Source organism: Gobio gobio, assembly GCF_949357685.1.
Source record: "Gobio gobio genome assembly, chromosome: 11".
NCBI lineage: Eukaryota > Metazoa > Chordata > Actinopteri > Cypriniformes > Gobionidae > Gobio > Gobio gobio.
In genome coordinates this window covers 37659033-37676544 of record NC_137104.1, presented here as the reverse complement: position 1 = coordinate 37676544, position 17512 = coordinate 37659033, and the positions used below count along the sequence as shown (strand labels likewise).

The 17512-nt window shown below is 42.9% G+C and overlaps 1 protein-coding gene across 1 annotated transcript in view; it reads right to left on the bottom strand.

Moving 5' to 3' along the window:
* Window positions 1-17512, bottom strand: part of LOC307133460 (fibrocystin-L-like) — a gene marked incomplete at both ends in the record, with an annotated part of 46621 nt that overhangs the window by 15582 nt on the left and 13527 nt on the right. Inside the window, 10 exons of the mRNA XM_079828544.1 lie at window positions 1965-2153; window positions 3419-3523; window positions 3669-3811; window positions 3977-4169; window positions 5399-5531; window positions 5983-6104; window positions 6830-6988; window positions 9460-9567; window positions 9661-9766; window positions 10332-10454. Coding sequence (XP_079684670.1) covers window positions 1965-2153; window positions 3419-3523; window positions 3669-3811; window positions 3977-4169; window positions 5399-5531; window positions 5983-6104; window positions 6830-6988; window positions 9460-9567; window positions 9661-9766; window positions 10332-10454 — 1381 coding nt within the window. The remainder of the gene's footprint in view (window positions 1-1964; window positions 2154-3418; window positions 3524-3668; window positions 3812-3976; window positions 4170-5398; window positions 5532-5982; window positions 6105-6829; window positions 6989-9459; window positions 9568-9660; window positions 9767-10331; window positions 10455-17512) is intronic.

The following is a 17512-nucleotide window of genomic DNA, read 5'->3' as shown; positions in this document are numbered from 1 at the left end:
CTACTGTTGGAGCACATCTGATCTGTTCAGGAAGCTGGTTCCAGCTACGGCTGGAATCAGTAGGATCAGATTTTGTTCCTCCTCAAACAAAATAGCATCACGCCTCCAGCTCTTATTGTCCTCTTCAGTTCTTTACAGAATACAAACTTTAACATCTACAACAAAAGGCATTCAACACATTGTCTAACAAAATAGCACAATATTGTTGTTGTTTTAATGTTTCTTTGTACAATTACTGGTGTGTAAAGTAATTATGTCGGAATTATAGCTAATTACAGAGCAGACACCTTGAGATTACCCTTCATTAAATCTGACAATCTCACAAACCTTTCTTATCTGGATCAGGGGTATTTAATAACATTTCCCAGAGGACCAGTCTCTAATGTCACAATAGGGGCTTTCACACCAGAGGAACCTTTTCATAGTTCTAATAACTAATGGCGGAAGTACCCGCTTTCTGGCGTGTTCGCACTGCAGGAAATGGGAACGATTTTAGTTCTAGGGATGCCTTTTGGGGGAACCAAATTAGCTCAGAGTAGGAGTCAGAGGAGGGTCTAACCCAGCACAATAGGAACTATTAGTTAAGTGTATGCTGATTGGCTGAACAAAACAGCAGCACCTACCATTTAAAAAAAAGCTGTGTACACACAGATTATATCTTATTTATTTGCTCCACAAACGAACATGGAAAACAGTGATAGATGGACCTCTTGACCTTTATGCTAAGGAGAAAATCCAAAGCAACTTTAAGGGGACCAAGCGAAACATTGGGCATCAACCACACGGCAAACGCTAAAAACTTTTCATATACTGTCTACTTTCTTTGTATAACAGTTCTATCTATTAACGTATTAGACAGGACTGCTAAAGAGGTCGTAAACTAATGAAGACGCAGAATGGAAGCACTGTGTGCTCAGGCTCTGGCATTCTCAGTGGAGTCAAAATAAATAGACGCCACGCCGTCAAAATAAAAGTCACAACAACAAGAGCGGCTTACATCACTTCAGAGTTTCTACTGGCGGTGCGAATGCAACTAGGAAAATGTTCTTACATTTACATTTTATGCATTTGGCAGACGATTTTATCCAAAGCAACTTACATTGCATTCAAGTTCTTGCTTTCCCTGGGAATCTAACCCATGACCTTGGCGTTGCTAGCGCCACACTCTACTGTTTGAGCTACAGGAAAGCTTCTTTGGGGAACTTTTTAGTTCTCTGGAACTAGCCACCAGAGAGTAACAAGTTCCTAGAACTACCTAGTGCAAAAGCTCCTAAAGGTCAGGACAATCAAAAGCCACCGACACTGTTTCAGAGTCAAAATATTGTGCTGTATGTGACAAAATGAAAAATATTTAGCAAAAATATAAACTTTTTTAAAAATGAAAAAAAAAAAATGTTTCAATTAAATTAAATTGAATTTCAATGTATTTGTTTTCCAGAGTAACTATACAGTACCTTCATGCAAGTAATTTGTGTCCAGGAAAACTACCTTAGACTGATAAATAAATAAACATTATAAATGAAACAAACAAAAAAAATGTATTGTCTTGTTACTTGATAGCTTATAGAATAATGTATTTTTTTAAAGTATTTATATTTAATAAAGATGTTTATATTTATGAAAACCATCAAATTATTTACATATTAAAGGATTAGTTCACCTGAAAATGAAAATTAGCCCATGATTTACTCACCCTCAAGCCATCCTAGGTGTATATGACATTCTTGGGTGAACTAACCCTTTAATATTCATGGTTCATGGTTTTTGATTCATAGTTACATGGGCTCTCTTATAAGAATAAGGCTAAAAGGAATAAGTGCAATTTTAAGCAAGGACTAGTTAACAAAATGGTGTTCAAGCAAATGTTTTTCTCACAAATAGTTTGTGTAGCATTGTTTGTCAGCTTAATGTACATTAGATTGTGTTAATAGGTTATCGGAGAGTAGTTGTTGTAGTTTTTGTACCTTTGGCGGTTCGGGTGACTCCACTGCTGAAAGCAATGCCATCATAGTCTGTGCTGCTGGGACTGGACACACTGAAGACCCTGTAGCCCAGTCCGGCCACAAAAGCTGGTGCGTCCCAACGCCAAACCACTGTGTCCCCCACCGAGGCCATTATCGCAGAGGGGCTCCAGACGTAACCCTGACCGTACACTGAACACATATGATGTAATTAAATGTATGCAAGTGGACAAACAAGCACATGTAGTCACAGCTGCACATTTTATGACAATACAAATTGTCCACACAAGATTAATAAAATAATTATCGTTTGCACCTCAAAAACAGTATTTAACAGCATAATTAGAACACATATTTGGACTGTACATATCTCCATGATTTTTTTCAGGACCATTTTCATTTCCATTCATTTTTAAGCTTTTGTTCATTTATTTGTTCAAGTTTTATATATATATATATATATATATAATTTCCATGAGATTTTCATTACTTTAGGTTTTATTTTTCATCCCTTTTTTAGATTTTATTAATTTCTCTAACTTTTTCATTAAATTAAGATTATAATCTCCAGCCTTTTCCATTACGTCTTAAAATGTCCATTTATTTTTCAGTAACACTTTTTAATGAGCTCTAATTCGTTAGCATTACTTAAATACTGTACAAAAACATAAGCAATAAACAAATCTAAAGCATTTATTAATGTTTATTTCAATATTTACTGTAATAATGCTCTTTTCAAATTCAGAGCTGGTTTCACAGACAAGGCTTAGATTAAGCCTTACTTCATTTAGGACATTTAAGTTGCTTTTAAAAAAGCATAATACGCTTTTCATAACACTGTTTAATATCAGGTGTGTCCCACATTTTAGCAACAATAGACTGCATTTTACAACACTCACTTATTTGGATGACAAATTTGGATTTTTAGGGAGGAACGAAAGTGGACCGTTGTGAAGGAAAGGAAGGTGCGCAGGACGAAATGTGGCAGCAGCACAATTATCGTTTCATGCCGATTATCTTGTTTTCATAATCGTTGGAAGCCAAAATTGAAAATGAAAATTAATTAGGATTAATCGCACAGCCCTACTTGTCTTTGAAACTGGGGGCAAAAGATGTATCACTGTGAACTAACATGAGCAAAGAACAATTGTATTTTTATTAACTAACATAAAGATTAATAAATGATATGAAAAAAATACTAAAAACTAATGGTAAAATATGTGAACCTATTTTAAAGCGTTATGATTTCTTTACTTTTTAAATGAAATTTTTATTCTTTAAAAAAAAAAACCTGGTATTGCAGGACTAACTGCTAAGGATTTCACAAAAAAATTTTGCTGGCAGCTCTAGTGTATTTGATAAGTCGTGTCAATGTACAGTCCATTGTTTCACTGTCTCTGATGTATTCAGGTTTTGTGTGCGTGACAGAAAAAGAGATAAAAGTAAAGAGATATTACCCGGGTGGAAACCTTGGTTCGTCACAGTGTGTGTTTTATCTCTAGACTGGGTCACACACTCAAGTTGATGATCTGAAGTGGCTGTCACTCTGCATTGTGTGTCCCCTGTATGAAACGCACAACTATTACTACAGTACTAATGATCCAAAAAGGATTGGTTTCAGTAATACACTGTTAAAGATCAAAGAGTAAATCAAATATTTTAAAGAATGTTGATAAATACATTTTTTCCATAGTAGCCTTATCTTACCTAAAGTGACATTATTGTCGGCTGCGACAGGGCTAAACCCAGAGCCGGTGATAGTGATGGTGGTTCCTCCATACAAAGACCCCAGAGATGGAGAAAAACTTGTGACCTCTAGAACATACTCTATGGTGGTATTAACGCCAGCACTGCACACAAACAAACATTTAATCAAAAAGATTCACTTTTAATTAAATGTCATAATGCACAAGTCCTGTTGATGCACAGCTCTATTCTACAGTTGTAACAATATATTTACATATAGAGTATGATATTTAATGATATATAATAGAGTATAGTAAGTGATATAAGACCTGGTTAAGGGGTAACCCTGGTTTCCGACTCTCACACCGACATTGTACATAGCGGGGGGAAGTGTGGGTAACAGGCAGGTGATGTTTTCACTGGTCCACTGCAGCAATTCACACTCAGCTTCACCAATCAAAACAGAGCTGCCATTAGCCTGTGCCTCAAAATGTGTGCCCAAGATGGTGAGAATCCTGTGCCCTTTATCAAAAAAGATAAGTGAAAACAGGGTAAAATGAATAGCTGTTCTAGTAAGATTGTGAGGGGTGGTGACAATGAGGAAGTTTGATATTAAAATTGCTGTGATTTTTGAGCTTGTTTAGATTAGAGTGTTTTTTTTTTTATTATTAGAGTGTTGTTGATGGATCCTTTTAAGAAATGTCACACTGTTGATTGTCCTTCACTGCACCCAAACCGGCTTTTCTGATTGCGTGACATCAGCTAAAGCTAGTGGAATTATCTTTTGTCACACGCCGTTATCATAAACACGCTGTATCATAAACACGGCGTATCACATACTGATTAGCTTCATCACTTGGTCTCCTCTCCACCAATCAGCTGCTGATCTAAAGAAAACCTGTCACTGGAAATTTTTTCACACACACACACACACACACACACACACACACACACACACACACACACACACACACACACACACACACACACACACACACACACACACACACACACACACACACACACACACACACGTTTGGTTTCCATGTTTTATGAGGACTTTCCATAGGCGTAATGGTTTTTATACCGTACATACCGTATATTCTATCCCCCTACACTGCCCCTGCCCCTAAACCTAACCCTCACAGGAGACATTCTGCAATTTTACATTTTCAAAAAGCATCACTTAGTCTGATTTATAAGATGTTTTCCTCATGGGGACCTAAAAATGTCCCCACAAGGATGAGGATTTCGGATATTGCTATCTTTGTGGGGACATTTTGTCCCCATAACGTGATGATTACCAGTCCACACACACACACACACACACACACACACACACACACACAGAAAGCTGATTCATCCTTACTTACTACTCAACATTCTTGTAAACTGAGGCAAGTGAATTCTATTCTAAGAATAGAAAATATTCAACAGGCAGAGTATCGGATTACAGCTCTAAATCTCAGATCGAAATACAATCAGTTGTTGACTGTTTGCAAACATAGAATGAGACCAACTATAGGGCACCAATTTTGAGAAGATGAATAGGTACTGAAAAACATATTTGAACATCTAAAGCAATCCAGGGTACGTGTTAATTTCACGGTCTGGGTCTAATATAATGTCCAATGAAAAGGGCCCAGCTTCTAGTCTTGGGTTCAATTCCCAGGGAATACATGAACTGTTAAACATATCTGCACTGAATTGGGTAAAAGCGTCTACCAAATTCCTAAATATTAATATCTCACCGAATACTGGTGTAGTTTGTGGGCTCACAGATGTGATTAAGGCTGTCAGAGAAGTGCTGTACGTGAAAGAGCCATTTGATACTGCTGTCATCTCTGCCGTGGTCAGTGTTACTGTCTGTTCACCTTGTGATCCCTGATTGATGTCATACACAAGATTATTGTATAAAAGTTTCATGGATTCAATATTATACAGCATAAGTTTTTTTTTTTTTAAACATAGGTAAATTAAGGAGGGGAATTCACAAAGATTGTGTTGTGCCCAATGATGATGTTTATTTAGATTTGCTGTTTATTGCTGTCTCAATAGTGGATTCACGAAAGGAAAAATGCAAATTCTATGTACTAAGTGCAATTTGCATGTGAAAATGTCCAATCTTTTTAGAGCTCTAAGAGGCAAGTTGTGGAGCATGGGGATGTATTTTTTTTAAATGACATTCCATTAAAGATGGGACAAATATTTAGTGAATTCGGCCTTAGGAGTTGTTAATAATACAAATAAAACAATATTAATAATAATAACATTTATAACGTTTTATAACCCTGTTTCCCCCAAATCTTCATGGGAAAACAAGTTCTTCACTTACAGCTGGAACTATGCACCTCAGGTGGAAAAGTTCCACTTTTATAATGTTACATGGCTGAGTGCCAATGTTGACTGCGGTCTCATTACTGAATCCATAGCCTGACACGGTCAGAATCGTCCCGCCTGTGAAGCAATACAGAAAAAGATCGTGCTAGTAGCTAATTGTAAGTAAGCAAAGGTAAACAGGTTTTGGACACACCAAATACTATTTTGAAAGTAATGTGTCAGTTCAACTTGTATTTAAAATAGTTCTGCTGATATCATTTTTTTTATAAAAAAATAAAAAAATCCAGAATATGAAATAGAAGCATTTTTAATAAATAGACCTTTGTACCCCAATGTACAATATGTATGAAAGACATATGCAAGCATCAAATACTTCAGTGAATATAAAAAATATTTATGTTACAATATAATGGAAGCTTTAGCGTAAGTTCTGCCAGGAAGACTTAATTGTCATGTCACTTTAATTTTATCTATCCAATCACATGCTAAATACCTGGGTATAAAAGATCGGTACTTACTCATGTCTGAGTTCGCAGATGCTGACGCTCCCATTCACCGCCATCCTCCCCACCACCTCCAAGTCAAATCCTTCCCTACATCCACCCCACCACCACCAGGATGGTCCCTTCCATACCTCACGTGGGGGTCGGCTGCGCCTCTGCCTTCGTCTTCAGGCAGGATATGCAGAGTCCGGACCCTCAGATTGCGAGCTACGGACGGGGCCTATGCCAATATACTTTATTGCTTGCTGGGTTGTTAATAAATGGATAATTGTCACAGTATTTATTCTCCCGAGTCTTTCTGGCAGAACTGTATATAGAGAATTGTGATGCTACATGTACCTGCTACACTTCCTGTTGTGGGGTTTATGGAAGTCACTCCTAACAGGTGTGTGAAGCTGTTGTTATTTTGGTATTGGGCACTTCCCAGCACAGAGAAACTCAGAGAGACTGGCTGTACACCTGCGCTTGCAGGACCGACCTGGCAGGTTATAGACGTATCTAAAACAAAAATAAATACTTTGATCAGATGTTTGCTTAAATAGTGTATACAGATTCTGACATTTACTCACATAAAGAAGTGAATAATGATTTTTTTTTATGCAAAGTTATAGTATGACTTCTGAAGACTTGGAATATGGTGTACAGGTTGTGTTATGGCAACACTTTTATGGTGCAATCTTTTTAAGGCTTGAAAGCCTCTATAAGCCTCTTAAAACTTGCACAGTGTCAAGGTTCTGTTCTGTTTGGACTTTGTTTTCCCTGCCTTTTTGAGTTCCTCATTTTTTACTATGGTTACAGATTTCAGTTGTCATTCAGTTCAGGTGTGTGTAATTATCATCCTTGTTTGCCATTGTACTTAAATTGCTCTGTTTCAGTTGTGTGTGTCCGGTCTCATCTATTTATGTTATATTACCTTTTTGAGTATTATTAAAGGATTAGTTCACCCCAAAAGGAAAATTTCCTGATAATTTACTCACCCCCATCTCATCCAAGATGTTCACGTCTTTCTTTCTTCAGTTGAAAAGAAATTAAGTTTTTGGAAGAAAACATTCCAGGATTTTTCATCATATAATGGTTTTCAATTGCACCCAAAATGCTGAAGGTCCAAATCAATGCAGTTTCAAAGCACTTCGATGGGCTTCAGAGGCTCTGCGTGATCCCTGATGAGGAATAGGGTCTTATCTAGCGAAACGATTGGTCATTTTCAAAAAATAAATACAAATTAATATACTGTTTAACCTAAATTGTTAATCTTGCGTAAAGGCTGTTTGTATTAGTCTTCACACAAGCGCTTCGAAAACACAGGGTTGGTACTAAGTCTAACGTGACCTTTCCGACGTGATTTCGTCATCCTTAGCACCTTGCAGAGCTGCGCAAGATGAACAATTTAGGTTAAAAAGTATATTCATATGGTTTTTTTTTTTTTTTAAGTGACCGATCATTTCACTAGATAAGACCCTATTCCTCATCTGGGATCATGCAGAGCCTCTGAAGCCCATCGAAGCGCTTTGGACCTTCAGCATTTTGGTTGCAATTTAAAACCATTATATGATGAAAAATCCTGGAATGTTTTCTTCCAAAAACTTAATTTCTTTTCAACTGAAGAAAGAAAGACATGAACATCTTGGATGAGATGGAGGTGAGTAAATTATCAGGAAATTTTCATTTTGGAGTGAACTAATCCTTTAAAGACTGTGCTTATACCCAATCTTCATTATTGTGTGATCTTCGTGCAACCTGTGACTGACACACAGATCCAATATAATGATACACATTTATTTTCTTTCTCAACTGTTTACATTCACTTAAGACCAGTGTTTGGGAAAGTTACTTTTAAAAGTAATGTCTTACAATATTGTGTTACTCCCTAAAAAACTAACTAATTGCATTGCTTAGTTACTTTTTATGGAAAGTAATATGTTACTTTTGCGTTATTTTTTTCTCACCTGGGCTGGGATTGCTTGCTTGTTTTTTAAAACCAAATAAGTTTTATTTTTGGCAAATGTAAACACCCTTTCACACCAAAAGTGAAATAAATAAGCATCAGGATGAAGGAAATGCAAATCCACGCCTGCACAGTAGAGGATGCAGCTCAAACAAATCAGCTGCTTCTGGATTACAGAAAAAAAAAACGTTTTGTTTATCTAAAGTTATTTTTGCTTATTGCTGTCACAATCTCCATTCACCAGCCCAGTCACAGCAGCACTGTGTTTCCCAGGCATCCCTCCTGGCTCCCACCTGCACACACTACACCCTCACGCACACCTACCTGCTGTGGATTTACTATTAAAGTTTGATTTGGTTCTCTATCTTCCTTGTCATGCTCTTGGCAACAACGAAGGTCTTCATCATCAATGTCAGCAAAGACATTGATTAATATCGAGATTAATACATAAAGTAGCCACAGTAGTTCTCCCCGCCACCATGTTTAAAGTTTATGACACGCCCATCTTGGGAATTTGGGTATCAAAATTATTTCCGAACTTCCCAGTGGTAAACACAACATCAGAGGGCGTTCATGTGCAATTTTTGGAAACTCGTATTTACGTGAAGTCCTGATTTCTCTCAACATGGAAACAGAAGAGGTATCAGTCAATAAATGGGAAAACAAAGTTCTTGTTTCAGACAAATACAATTAGAATTATATGAAAAAAATATCCTCGCTAAAAGAAGCATTATGGCAGTGAATGGCAGCCCCAAAAAAGTGTATCCATTATAAAATGATGAAGGTCAAAATGTTATAATCATCTTCTGTTCATCCATTTTGGTCAACTAAGCCTCTTCTCGATGACTAACGTTTAGTCGACTATTAGGGGGCATCCCTGATATTTTGACACATTTTTGTGTATGTATCTATTCAAGCGCAAGGAGATGCGAAAGATAACTAAATTCTGTGTTCACACACTCTCTGAAATACGTCTCTCTGTGTGCGCACAATTATTTTATGACATTACTGGGTTTTAACTTACTGGTAAGCTGTAGAACAGAGCATTCCACGTCTCCAATCTTTACAGTGACGTTTCCACCATCAAAACCAGATCCAGTTATGGTAAGAACTGTTCCCAGACCACTGGATCCTGAAAGACAAGTTATATCAGTAATATAAACCACTAAAAACCACCATGAATAGAGATGACAGCTTTTGTCTGAGACTTGATCATTTACTCTACCTTCTGTAGGTGAGATCCTGGTCACTGTTGGGGTCTTTGACTCACTCCAGGTGAAACCACAGTCCCCTGAGCACCTTGATGGAATACCATTGATGAAAACCTCGACCTTAAAGATAAGAAAATAAATATAGATTTTTGTCATTTGACATCCTGAACCTGTGTTTCTCAACTGGTTTTGCTTCAGAAAACACATATTACAATGGTCTTTAAGTTTACATTTACATTTACATTTAAAAAACACCCAATGCAGTACTAAAATAGAAAATAAAAAAATCTAAAACATTTACATTTATATAAAATTTGTATTAATGTTTACCCCTTTTACCAATAAACTTGTATGTAATGCATTCTTGAGAACTTCTAAAATTAAATATGAATAGGATCATGCACATTCAAACTATAAGAAACCTTTAGTAATTATACAAATAAACCTTTCAGTCTTAAGTTCATCCAATCCTCTCAACATGCAAAATCCCCAGAACAGTGGATATTCAAACCGAGCAAACAGAACACAACCGGACAGGTCCTTTAACTGACCCACTATGTAGCAATATTGAAATCTGCACACTACACGGCATCAGGTAACATGAGGAAGAACCTTTAAAAACAAGCTGCATATATATGACCAATGCATGTTGGAAAAACATTATTGAAGTGAGTAAGAAATGCACCTGTGGTTTATTTGTAGGCACGCGCAGAAAGTCTCCCATAATTCTCTGCTTGAAGAGGCCTCCTTGCTCGTTCTTCCATGATGTCAATGAAGGGTTCAAACCGACCACATTGGAAGCATTGATCTGGTTTACATTATCAAAAAATGTTAATTCAGCCAGATATGAAATAAAAAATTTGAGTCAATGAAGATATGCATTACGGATTAAGAATTTGGGGTCTGTAAGATTTTTGATGTTTTTGAAAAAAGCCTCTTGTGCTCACCAAAGCTGCAGTATTTGATAAAAAAGACAGTAAAATCAGCAATTCATTTTCAGTAGTTATTACTCAAGTTCAGAATCATTTGATCCTTCACAAACCATTTTAATATGCTAATGTGGTGCTCAGGAATCATTTCTTAAATTGCTTATTCCATTTAAAGGCTTACATAGGCTTGCCCATGTATATACACTATATTGACAAAAGTTATTGGGACACCCCTCCAAATCATTGAATTCAGGTGTTCCAATCAAGCACCTAGGCATGCCGACTGCTTCTACAAACATTTGTGAAAGAATGGGTCACTCCCAGGAGCTCAGTGAATTTAAGCGTGGTACTGTAATGGTTGCCACCAGTGCAAGAAGTCCATTCGTGAAATTTCCTCACTACTAAATATTACACGGTCAACAGTTAGTGATATTTTAACAAAGTGGAAGTAATTGGGAACTACATCAACTCAGCCACAAAGTGGTAGGCCTCGTAAAATCACAGAGCAGGGTCAGCGCATGCTGAGGTGCACAGTGCATATAAGTAGCTCAAGAACAGTGCGTAGAGAGCTTCATGGTAGGTTTCCATGGCCGAGCAGCTGCATTCAAGCCTTACATCACCAAGTGCAATGTAAAGCATCAAATGCAGTCTTGTAAAGCCACTGAGGAACTCTTAATGCTTTAGCATACCAAGACCTTTTGGACAATTTCATGCTCCCAACTTTGTGGGAACAGTTTAGGGATGGCCCCTTCCGGTTCCAACATGACTGCACACCAGTGCACAAAGCAAGGTCCACAAAGACATGGATGAGCAAGTTTGGTGTGGCGGAACTTGATTGGCCTGCACAGAGTCCTGACTTCAACCCGATAGAACACCTTTGGTATGAATTAGAACGGAGACTGCGAGCCAGGCCAACATCAGTGCCTGACCTCACAAATGCCACTGTCACTCTGGCGTATCTCTAGTTATTACAGCATTATTGTGCTGCTAGACCCCTAAGATCATCTCAAAGTCTTCTTTTAAATGTTCCAAATCTCGGTTAAAAACCAAGAGAGATTGCGCCTTTGCGGTGGGAGCCAGCTCCGCATCTTTGGAATAGCCTCCCCCTACATATTAAATCCTGTGACTCCTTTGAGTGTTTAAAATCTATGTTGAATCTATGTTTGTTTAATGCTTTGTTTTGTTTTATGGTGTGCATGTGTTTATGTTTTGTAATGTTGGGTCTGTAAAGCACTTTGGTCAACTTGTGTTGTTTTTAAACGTGCTTTAGAAATAAGATGATTGATTGAAATGTCTTTTTCACCTTTTCACTTCACATTGCAGTAAAATGCAAGTAAGATGGGTTGCACACAGCTTTCCATGTTGACTTGGAAAAATAAAGTTGTGTTATATATTTTAAGAATATCAATTGAACATATTTTATGATCTCACTTTATAATAGGTGGCTTTAAATACTATGTGCTTACATAAAAAAATAAGTACAATGTACTTATTTTGTTCATATTGTATTGCAAAACACTTTTGCTGATATTGAGGTGGGATACAGGTAAAGTTAGGGACAGGTGTGGTGGTATTGGTAAGTTTAAGGGTAGGGTTAAGTGTAAGGGAAGTGTCAACTGTGTAATTATAAATGTAACTACAGAAATGAATTACAAATGTAATTACATTTTTAAAATGTAAGTACAATGTAAAAACATGTATGTACACAATAAGTGCATTGTATCAAATGATTAATTTAAATGTTAGTACATAGTAGTTGTCACAACCACGTTTAATCTAGTTCCCTTTCGAAAGGGAACTCGCGCTGCGTCAGCTGACGCTACGGGGAACGCCTCCAGCGTGACAGGTGCCTGAAATCACAATTACAAAACGTCAATCCTATTGACCGGCGACAGCCTATGACGTCATCAAGGTGCAACCAGGAAGTATAAAAGGGCGCCTTGCCAACATGACAGTATCTTTTCGTCTTCAGGGACTGTTTGCCGATTTCACGTAAAGCGTCAGAAAGTTACAATCGAGAGAATGAAGTGTGCTCAGAAGCAACGCCACTTCCGCAGATGTGTGGACCCGTGTACCAGGTATCTTACACCTGAGGATACACACACACTCTGTGTTTACTGTCTGGGTGAGGAGCATGCACGGGAAGTTCTCGAGGGAGCTTCCTGTGCAAACTGCGAGCGTTTTCCCCTGAAGACGCTCCGCTCTCGTCTGGCTCTCTTCTCGAGGGGAGAGAGTTCAGCATCTGGGGACGGACCCGCTCGAGCTGAGGCTGAGCGGCGTCTGAAGTCCTGGGGTTCCCAGATGGATCTGGCTCGTCGTCTGGAGACTGGTGTGGTGCTCGCAGATGACGATCCAGATCGCGAGGGGCGGACATCGGAGGAGGAGCGGGATTTGAGCTCCTCCTCCTCGTCTGCGGCTCTTCCAACTGAGCAAAGGATGGATGAAGAGGTTGGTGAGTCAGCTGAGGCTGAAACCTCACATCCATCCTGTCCCATGTACGGGGAGCTGGTGGAGGTCATGGAGCGCGCTGCAGGTAGACTGCAGCTGCCGTGGCAGCGCGCGAGGAGAGAGGTCGTGCGTCCAAATCGTTTGGATGACCGGTTTCTCTCCGCTCATGACCGCCCAGTTCCCGGGAGTCTTCCATTTCTTCCAGATCTCCATCAACAGATCTCGAAGGGATGGAAGAAGCCTTATTCAGCCCGCATCCATCGGCATCAGCGAGCTAACTTCGCTGATGTCGAGGGACTGGCTGAGGCTGGATATGTGTCGTTGCCGCCCGTGGACGAGACGTTTGCGAACTATCTCGCCTCTGGGCGGCCATCGACACTGAGGTCTCCCACCCTGCCGACCAAACCTCTTAGGACAACATCACGTTTGAACGGCAGGGCGTACATGTCAGCGGGTCACGCTGGGGCGGCTTTACACACCATGGCGGTGTTACAAGCCTACCAGGCGGACCTGCTGAGGGACCTCGATCAGGGGGAGGGACTAACCCCTGATGCGGTGACCGAGTTGCGCCGGACCACGGATCTCGCTCTCCGGGCTGCCAAACAAACTGCGTTTGCCATCGGTCGTTCGATGGCGGCGATGGTAGCCACGGAGAGACATCTGTGGTTGAACCTGGCGGACATCGGGGAGAAAGAGAAGTCTTTTCTCCTGGATGCCCCGGTTTCGCCCTCTGAACTTTTCGGCTCCTCCGTGGAGGCGGTGATCGGAAAGTTCAGGGAGGCGAAGGCGCGCCTTTAGCGGCATTCAAAACATTCATCCCGCTGAGGTCCGGGACCGCGCCCAGGCAGCCGGGTGTCCTGGCCCATCACGATCTGAGGACTGGAGACGGGACCAGCGAACCAGCGTCGCCTCTCGAGCGCCCCCTCCGTGGAGGACTGGTGCGTAGAGAAGGCGGGACACCCGCAACAAGAAGAGGAAGGAAGCCGGTGCTGGTAACCGGAACCAGCGTAGGCAGCGGACTCCGCCTCCCAGGGCGCGCAGATGAGCGCTGCCTTTTTCCCTTCCTCCTGTGCTTTCCCCTGGGCGCTTTACATCAGGCCGGTGGGCCAATGATGAGCAGAAAATGTACGATTCTGACGGCCCGCCTGGTTTGTTTGGTGAAAGCGCCCCCCTCAGGATGGTGGTCGTATACTAGCTTGATGGCTGGTTTAAAGCGCCGAGAAGAGCGAGTGGTGAGTCCCCCTCGAGAAGGGTGAAACATTTTCTACTAATGTTTTCAGGACTCCGTTTTTCGCTCTCCTGAGAGGGCTCGGGGGATTATGGAACATCGATGGACATAGCAGGGCCTGCAGCTCCCCGTGAGTAAGCTAAGAACGATCTTCTTTGCAACATTATATGTTTGTGCATAATGCTATACTTTAGCTAGTAGAGATCTACCGCCTCTCCGTGTTATCTCTATCACTTATGTGAGTGTTTGTATTTGCCGCTCTTGCTCGTGGGCTTGTGGCGCGCGGGGGCGAGTTGTTGTTTTCCTAGCTCTAAGTATAAAGTAGCATTACGACCGGGTTAAGCACTAATGCGTGAGCTGTAGTGAGATCTGCGCCCAGCCCTGTTGGGCTTTTAAATGGGTTTCGGGGCCCCGTTGTTTATGTAAGGGGTGATAATATTTCTTTCCCGAGCCCTGGGTAGATCTAGTGCAGGTTTAGCACCGCACCACTTGGCCTAGGCTTGGCTAAGGATGGGGGGCGCTTCCTTTAAAAGCAGGTTTGTCGGCCTAGGCCTGTCTTTAAGTATAAGAACAGTGCATGTTTTTCTGCAAACTTGATTCAGCCTCCTCTTATTACAGAGTAGTCCGGCCAAGGCCCGCCCCCTTCTCTGCGTTCTGGGGTTATTTAGTAATGCAGTGTAGGTGTTGCAGCAGGGATAGCGACCTTGCTAGTGGTCATGGGGCCGGGCTGAGCGTCTTTCGCTGTGTGCGTATAAGACTTTAGTTTTGCTGTGCCATGCCTTTCAGAGCTGGTGTGGCCACCACCTTCTGGTGGCCCCCGGCTTCATCCTGGAGGATGGTACGGCCGGTGGGTTACATTTTTGTATGATGTGTTTACCCTCTGCTCTATGTCCTCTGCTCCACCTTCTTTAGGGCTCGGGTTGAGCTGAACATCGCAACCTTCTGCAAAAAGTGGCGGTTTGATCGAATACTCCCCTGAGGCCCGAGCATTACCAATGGCTGACGTCCTTGCACGAACGGCAGACCGCTGTATGAGAAAGTAAGGCGGCCGCCCTGAAGCAGGTGACGTAAGTTGTACTCCCCTCGCTTTAGAGGGTTCCTAAGCATTTGTTTGCTGAGTGCACTGCTGTTGGCAATGTGATTAGGTTCATGTCTGTAGGCACTGCCCTGTGAGACTGCGCTATCGCGGAGGCCCTTTAGCCTCTGGGATGGAGCCAGCCCCAGGTGCGGGCATATGAAGGCCAGCTGGTTGTGAGTAGCCAGCTTGGGCAGTCTGGACAGCGGACTCCAGGACAAGGGAGTCTCGACGTCGTGGCCCATAGGTGGGCCCCCGAGGATTCTTTCCGTCGACGTCAACTTCAGCAGAAACCTCGTCAACCAGTAGGCCCTCTTTGGCCTCCTTGGGGATGAGTCCCCAGGTGATAACTGGATGTCCAGTTCTTCGTCAGCAGCAGACAGCTACCGTCAGCCCGGGTGCAGCAGCCAGCCTTCTTCTATCCGTGGCAGGGTTCATAGAACCTGCAGACCTCCTATTTGGAGGTAGGCCCTGCCAGGCCTCCCTGAGGGGTAGGCTCCCGTTTTTGGGTTACCCTGGCTCAGATGGTAGGCCCCATCAGGCCTCCCTGAGAGCCTGCTGTGAGTAGCAGGCCTTGCCCGGTCTCCCCCGAGGGGGTATTCCTGGGCATTAGTCCCTCGACGGCTGGCACGAGCTGCTAGTAGGTGGTAGGCGCTACCAAGCCTCCCTAAGGGCCTGCTGTGGGGTAAGCAGGCTCACTGGACCTCCTCTGAGGGGTTGGTCCCGGGCCCCAGTCACTGGATGGCTAGCACGAGCTGCTAGTAGGTAGTAGGCCTCACCCGGCCTCCCTGAGGGCGAGTTCCCGGTTCCCAGTCTCTGTGGCGGTGAGCAAGGAGTGCTAGCAGGTAGTAGGCCTCACTAGGCCTCCCTGGAGGACTAGCACGTTCTGCTATCAGGTGGTAGGTGGCGAGCCTCCCTGAGATCGTTCCCCGGTCCCCAGTTCCGGTACCTCATGGTAGCATGGGTTGCTAACAGGTAAGCAAGCGGCACGGGCTTCCCTGGGGGATTCGCTATTGGATTGTAGGCCTCACCTGGCCTCCTCTAAGGGCATGTTACGGTTTCGTAGTCACTAGATGAGTCTAGTCACTGTGAAAAAGCTATCTCTAGCGCACCTATTGTCAGGTGGCAGGCCTAACTAAGCCTCCCTGAAGGAATGCCCAACGACTAAACAGGTGGTAGGCCTCACTAGGCCTCCCTGACGGAGCGAGTCCCTGTTCTCCCAGCTACCTCGAGGGCTAGCTCGACTGCGGTCAGGTGGTAGGCCTGCTAGGCCTCCCTGAGGGCGAGCTCCGTGGTTTGGACACGCGAGCAGTCGGCACAGGTTACCAGGTGGAGGCCCCTTCTGGCCTCCCTGGGGGACGAGTTCCCCAGGTGGGAACACATAACTGGCTTTACGCTGACAGCTGGTGGTCACCTGCTATCAGGCGCCGGTTTCTAGCCGGTAGCACCTGAAGGCGGTGTTCATACCCTAGCATGACGAGACGACGCTGCTACTATGCGGTCCTTACAGGAAGGGACTCTCATAGATCGCCTACAGCATGGTTACCTACCAGGCAGGCTTGGGAGCTCCTCTCAAGTGAGAGTCTTCTGTGAGCTGATAGCCGCTTGGCACTGATCCGTCGGTTGTAGGCCCCTCGAGGCCTCCCAGCAAGGATCAGCCTGTAGGCCTGTTCGGCCTCCTGAGCACGTTTTAAAATAAGTGCTTGGTAGATCCTAGGATCGAGCGGCTAAACTCCCCTCGCTAGCAAGGGTTAGAAAGCACATCGCTGAGCGCTGCTCTCCAGGATAACCCGTCTCTGAGGTCCGGCTGGTGGAGGACACTGCCTTTTTGCAGTACCCTAGCAGGATGTCTCTCCGGAGGCAAGTACCAGAGGCTCAACCCCACAGACAGGGGTTGGCCAAACTGATGTGTCCCACATAGAGGTCGCTAGGTCAGGCCTCCCTGGTGGCATTCGGTGAATTCTTCCCGAATAGTGACTGGCACGGGTTCCCTCGGGTCCCCTTGCCATGTTCCCTTAAAGGAACCCCTTCTGTCGAATGGGCTGGTTCCAGGCCTTCGAGCGGCCAGGGTAGGGCTTCATATGGTATGCGAAGGTTCCTTCTCAGGTTTATAGCTTGGGCTTTGACCGTAGGGAGCGCTGTCACTGACAGCCTAATGTGACCAGAAGGGGAGTGGTTCAGGCATT